Consider the following 6,394-nt stretch of genomic DNA (forward strand, 5'->3'; position numbering starts at 1 on the left):
TATAAGGTGGGTAGAGGGATGCCGCATTGTATGTTGAAGGTTGATCTTTAGAAGGCGTATGATTCGATCAATTGGGATTTTCTGTTTGGTGTGTTGCTTGCTATAGGTACACCCTTTCAGTTTATTAGTTGGATGAGGGCTTGTGTTACTTCGCCTACGTTCTCTGTGTTGATTAATGGTTCTTTTGAGGGATTTTTCTTTGGTAGGTGGGGGTTGAAGACATGGGGATCCGTTGTCTCCTTTTTTGTTTGTGATGGTGATGGAGGTCCTGTCCAAGTTGTTGAATAAGCCTCCTGTGTGGTTTAGGTTTCATGATCGGTGTGAACGTGTGGGCCTGACTCATTTGGTTTTGCAGATGATTTCATGATTTTCTGTGCAGCTGAGAGGGGTTCTTTGGAGTTTGTGAGGCAGATTCTGGCAAAGTTTGCAAAGCTGTCTGGGTTAGTTGCAAATGTTGGGAAGAGTTCCATGTTTGTTGTGGGTGTGGAGTCTTGTGAGGCGGAAGAGCTTGCTGCTTTTATGGGTTTCTATCTTGGGTCGCTGCCTGTTAGGTATATGGGGTTACCTTTATTGGCTGGTCGGTTGGCGGTTGTGGATTGTGCACCTTTGATACAAAGGATTACGAGCTTCGGTCCCTCTTTTTTGCTGGGAGGTTGCAGCTTATCAGGTCTGTCTTACAGTCCTTTCAAGTGTTTTGGTGTAACATCTTCATCTTAACTGCGTGTGTAACTCATGAGATTGATCGTCTGTTGCGTAGTTATTTATGGAAGGGCAGTATGGAGCGTCGGGTTGGTGCGTGGGTGGTGTGGGATGAGGTGTGCTTGCCTGGGGGGGGAAGGGGTTGGATGTGAAATGTGTGGCCTCATAGAATCAAACTACTATTATGAATCTGTTTTGGCTTCTTTTAATTAAATCGGGCTCATCATGGGTGGCGTGGGTAGTCTTTGTGGGTTGTTTGGTGTGAGGTTGGGAGGTCTTGGTGCTTGAGGTCTTATTCAGACAGTGGGGCCTAGGGTGAAGGGGGAGGATTATTGGGTTTGGGTGTCGGATACTAATGGTCGGTTTTCTATCGCTAGTGCATGGCAGAGTTTGCGCCCTCGTCGTCCTAAGGTGTCTTCGGCAGGGCTTTTGTGGTCTGGGGGTGGTATTCCGCATCACTCCGTCTGTGCGTGATTAGTTGTAAGGGATAGGTTTGGTATACAGGATTGGTTGAGGAGTTGGGGTGTGTTGTTAGAGGGGGAATGTCTTCTATGTGGGGGAGGTGTGGAGTCGCGGGATCATCTATTTTTTTATTGTGGGTTCGGGAGAGAGGTGTGGTCAGGTGTGTTGCGTTAGTTGGGTTTGTCTCATCGAGTGGCGGGTTGGGATGTCGAGTTGACTTGGGTGTGCCAAGTGGGGGTCGGAAAGAGGTGCGTAGTACATTGTTCCGTGTCTTCTGGGTGTGCTTCTATCTACTACATTTGGCAGGAGCGTAATCGGCGGCTTCATGGGGGTAATCCGAGGACGGTGTCTGCTCTGTTTCACCTTATGGTCTCTATGATTCGTGCTCATACTGCTTCTTGGCGGGTTGATCTTCTTGGTCCTTGTCTAGTACGTTTACGGATGTTTTCCCTCTTTTTGTACTTGTCGTTGTTCTTTGTTTTGTTGTTGGCCCCCGGTTGTGGGGTTTTGTTTCCTTTTTTTTTGTCTGTCTCCCAGGTGGATGGTGTTGTTTGTTTTTGTTTTGGCTTTGTTTCGGTTGAGTTTTGTCTTTGCTTGTGCTTTGTTGCTTTGATGCCTTGATCCCGGGCTATGGGATCCCCCTTGTTGTTGTATAATAATATCACCTATTCTAAAAAAAAAAAAAAAGAATTATAGATGTTCTGATTACCATGTTTGTTTTCATCGAAATATTTTTGCAGATATCTGAGAGTATTTGATGACTTTGTTTGTTTTCGTAGGATTTCTATTCGGGAATGCCTTAAATTTACATAAATGTTTCAAGAATATCCTTACGACTGTTAATTAATTTGATATAATTTGAACTTACATATTTGTTTTTATCAATTTGATTTTTTTATATTAATAAATTTATAGTATTTTAAATATGATATTATTGTCGAAAGTATCTATTTTAATTATATAATGTAAATTAAGATTACTATATAATTAAATAAAAATAAAAGGATGGATAAAAATTTTAAATGGGGATACTCTAAACTCGAGAATCTAGAAAATTCATATTTTGAGGAGGGTATCCAAAACTCTTAAGATGCCCTTTGTCCAGGTATCTTAGGATGTCAAGAATCTTTAGATGTCAGGGCATTTTACAATATCCCAAAACAAATTTATTGTTAATCCAGATGCCCAATCCAAGAAAATCTAGGATGTCCATTAAACAAACGGCACCTAAAGGATTAAGTAGGTTTTTTTTTTTTTTTTTAAAAAAAAAAGAGAAATTGTGGGAATATTTAAAATTATTTGCAATAACAAATTAGCAAATTCTGGGGTTTTTTTATATTGTGTTCTCTCTTTGGAAATGAAAACAAAAATTTGAAATTTTGAAAAAAAATTAAAAAGGAGAAAAAGATAATCAAAATTAAAAATGAGGAAAATGAAACTAGAAAAGAAAAAAAAAGGAGAAGATGTTAAGAAAATGAAAAAACAAACAAACAAACATAAAAATTCTAACATAATTATGAAAAAGTAGACTTGGGTAAAAAAATTAAAGAAAATAATACATATGACTAGAGGTATTTGGGGTAAGAAGTGAAATAATGAGAAGTAAGGAGTTTTGAAGTCTAGGAAGTTGTGAACTTTTACAATCGAAGAAGTAATTAAGTAATTGATAAGATATAAAATTTATGTTTTTTTTTTAGTAGTCGGATCCACCAACTCCTTTGAACAAAACAATGAGTGGATTTCACAAACTCATACTGCTCCAACTTCCTAAGGTCTTGGGCCAAACACACCGTTAAACAATACGGGGACAAACAAATTGTCTTATTTTTCCAAATAGTTTCAAATATTCCTACGGTTTTTCTAGGTTTTTTTTTTTTTTTTTTCTTTTTAAGCAAACAATTATACTTCAGCACTTTCTCCTGAATTAATGAACAAAAAAAATTAAGATGGCATTTAGTTACCATTCGAGATTTTTCTTAGTTTTTCAGAATTAATTAAGCCAAACAAGACCTAAATTACAATAACAAAATAACAAAAGCTGAAAATACAATTACTAAAATATGACTTGTAAAATAATTTTAATATATAGATGAAATTTAAAAATTAAAACAAAATACTTGATATTTTTGTGAGAAGAACACTAAACAAACTCCAAAAAGCAATACTTGGATGCACCCATCTTTTTTTACTCATTCTAATCACACAAACATAATTTTAAAAAAAGAAAGAAAGAAAAGATTGTCGTGTAACAAACTAAGATTAGACAAAATGTACCAAGTATTTTAAAGCATAATAAAAAATTCAAACCTTTCATATATATATATAACTTCAAAATGATCGCTTACCTAATTTTATAATAAAGTATTGCAGTGCCGGCCATAGTAGAACATAGACTTTACCGCCATATAATTGCTTAAACTTTCATATCACACTGAGAAAAAGAGAAAGATGGAAAGCCATAGAAATAATGTAGATGAGGAAGGTAGAAGAGTTCATATTGTAGTGGTTCCATCGCCAGCCCAAGGCCACATAAATCCACTTCTCCAATTCTCCAAGCACCTTGCAGCTCGTCCAGGTCTCACCGTAACATTCCCCACCGTCTTCGGCGACACCGCCGTCGTCAATCTACCGGCATCAACGGTCCCCTCACTCACCCTTCAACAAGTATCTCTATCGCCCTACAATGGAACCGAGCCGGAGACTCCCGTAGGTTTCTGGGAACGGACTCAAACGTCCATCCGTTTGCATCTCATAGAACTCATTGCTCGACACGAACGTAGCAAGGACTGAGTTTCTTGCGTCGTGTATGACTCTATGATGCCTTGGATTCTTGAGGTTGTCAAAGAGCTTGGGGTTATGGGTGCTGCATTCTTCACTCAATCGTTTGCTGTTAATGCACTGTATTACAATGTTCATAAAGAATGGATAAATGTTCCATTGCAACAAAGCTTTTTTTCTTTGGGTAATGGATTTCAAGTTTTTCAGCCATATGAACTTCCATCCTTCATTGTTGATACTACCAAATACCCATTTATTCTTAGCTTCTTGGCCGATCAATTCTCACGTTTGAATAATGTCGATTGGATCTTCATCAACACCTTCGATTCTTTGGAACCACAGGTAAATCTTGGTATTGTATTACATTGACGTTGACGAAAATGGTGTTGATGTTTTCTTTGGGAATAAAAAAAGGAAAAATCTAAGAATTATTTCAATTAAGAACTAATAAATATTTGATTTTTTTATATAAGATTAAATTTTAGGATAACTTGCAAAAAAAAAAAAAACCACTCCTGGAGTATAACTGTAGTTGCGATTATACACTCTTAAACTATAAATAGTAAAATTGTACACTCAAATATATAAAAGTGTTAAAATTAGATTCTCAAACATATTCTAGAAATTGAACCCCACAGATGATAAAAATTGACCGTTCAGATTTATGCAATTGTTACAATTTCTATAATTATGTAAATTTGAGGGTCCAATTTTAACAATTGTATAAGTTTAAAGGATCGATTTTTACAATTGATAGTTAGAGAATATAATTGTAATTACCATCATACTTTAGGAGTGTTTTTCAAATTTTCAAATATTTTATTAAGGAAAAATACTTTTTTTAGTCTCTTGGTTTGTTTTTATTTTGTTCTAGGTTTTAAAATGATAACAATTTTATCTCTTAATTTTGATTTAGTTTTCATTTCATCCCTAAATTTTACATTTTTACTCTTTATTTATTTTTTATTCTCACTTTCGGTCATTTGTGTTGACACATATTAATTGTTAAAAAAAACTATTATAATAATATTAGTTTGCACAAAATTTTCTAAATTACAAAATTCACACCATAATTGTTTTAAATTAAGCATTAGTCAAAACTCAAGGCAAAAATGTATTGAAATATAGGACCAAAACAAACTAAAATTTAACTTGTAGGGATAAAAGTATAATATTTTGAAACGTAAAAATCGAATAAAAATTAAACTCAAAATTCATAAGTAAAAGTATTTAACATTTTGAAACTTTGGGACAAAAAGTAGATTTTCTCATCTCACTATCTTGGCATGTATTATGCAAATAATCTTGATCTTACATCCTAGTTAACATGCAGCACTGTTCTTGGTGTAATGAAAAAAAAATTGTAATAGGAAGCTGAGTGGATGGGAAAGCAGCTTCCATTCAAGAGCATTGGACCAATGCTTCCATCCATCTACTTGGATGGAAGGTTGCAAGATGACAAATGTTATGGACTCAGTTTACTTGAATCAAACATGGATTCTACCATGAATTGGCTTCATTCTAAACAAAATGCTTCTGTAATTTACGTATCGTTTGGAAGTTTGGCAGAAGCAAAAATGGAGCAGATAGAGGAGTTAGCAATGGGGCTGAAACTGACCAACAGATTCTTCTTGTGGGTTGTGAGAGAATCTGAGATCCATAAGCTTCCCCCAAATTTCATCAATGACACAACCGAGAAAGGATTAGTCGTGAAGTGGTGCCCTCAGCTACAAGTTTTGGCTCATAAATCAGTGGGGTGTTTCATTACGCACTGCGGCTGGAATTCGACGCTGGAAGCCTTGAGTTTAGGAGTGCCGTTGGTGACGATGGCGCAGTGGTCGGACCAGCCAACCAATGCCAAGTATGTGGAAGATGTATGGAAGATTGGGAAGAGGGTGAGAATGGAAGAAGATGGAATCTGCAGAAGGGGGCAGATAGAGATGTGTGTTAACGAAATTATGGGGGGAGAGGATGGTAAAGAGATTAGAGTGAATATACGAAGTGGAGGGAACTGGCAAAAGAAGCCATGGATGAAGGTGGGAGTTCCAACGTAAACATTAATCATTTTGTGCAACATCTTATGAGGAAGATATGACTTAATAGTAATTGCTGTCACATAAAGTTTTGTGAAGGATCCATTTGATGATGTTTGTTAAAACGAAAGTACGTATTAATAACTGTGTTGTTACATTTTAATATTAATGAGGCAGTAAATTTGTGTTGTTTTACTGCATGTATCAAATTAGTGTATGAAAACATATATGAAGAGAAGCAAATTAGTGTGAAAACGTATATCAAGAGAAGTTTAAAATTGTGTATTATATTTTCTAGATTTAAAATTTTACAACAAATACCTCACTTATCTTTCTCTCAAAACACAACTACAAATGCTTAATATCATCTTTCTCTCTTATTTTCTCTCATTTGTTCTTTTAAAAACAATGTTCCAAAAGAG

At 35.7% G+C, this 6,394-nt stretch overlaps 1 protein-coding gene across 1 annotated transcript; it reads left to right on the forward strand.

Annotated features, from left to right (window-relative positions):
- The first annotated feature begins 3,609 nt into the window (after nucleotides 1-3,609).
- On the forward strand, nucleotides 3,610-6,034 carry LOC120077264 (UDP-glycosyltransferase 74E2-like). Its single transcript, XM_039031159.1, is given in 3 exon segments — nucleotides 3,610-4,281; nucleotides 5,310-5,934; nucleotides 5,937-6,034. Coding segments are annotated over 3 exon segments (1,395 nt in total).
- Nucleotides 6,035-6,394: the final 360 nt, after the last annotated feature.

The sequence above is a fragment of the Benincasa hispida genome, chromosome 5 (assembly GCF_009727055.1).
Source record: "Benincasa hispida cultivar B227 chromosome 5, ASM972705v1, whole genome shotgun sequence".
Taxonomy (NCBI): Eukaryota; Viridiplantae; Streptophyta; class Magnoliopsida; order Cucurbitales; family Cucurbitaceae; genus Benincasa; species Benincasa hispida.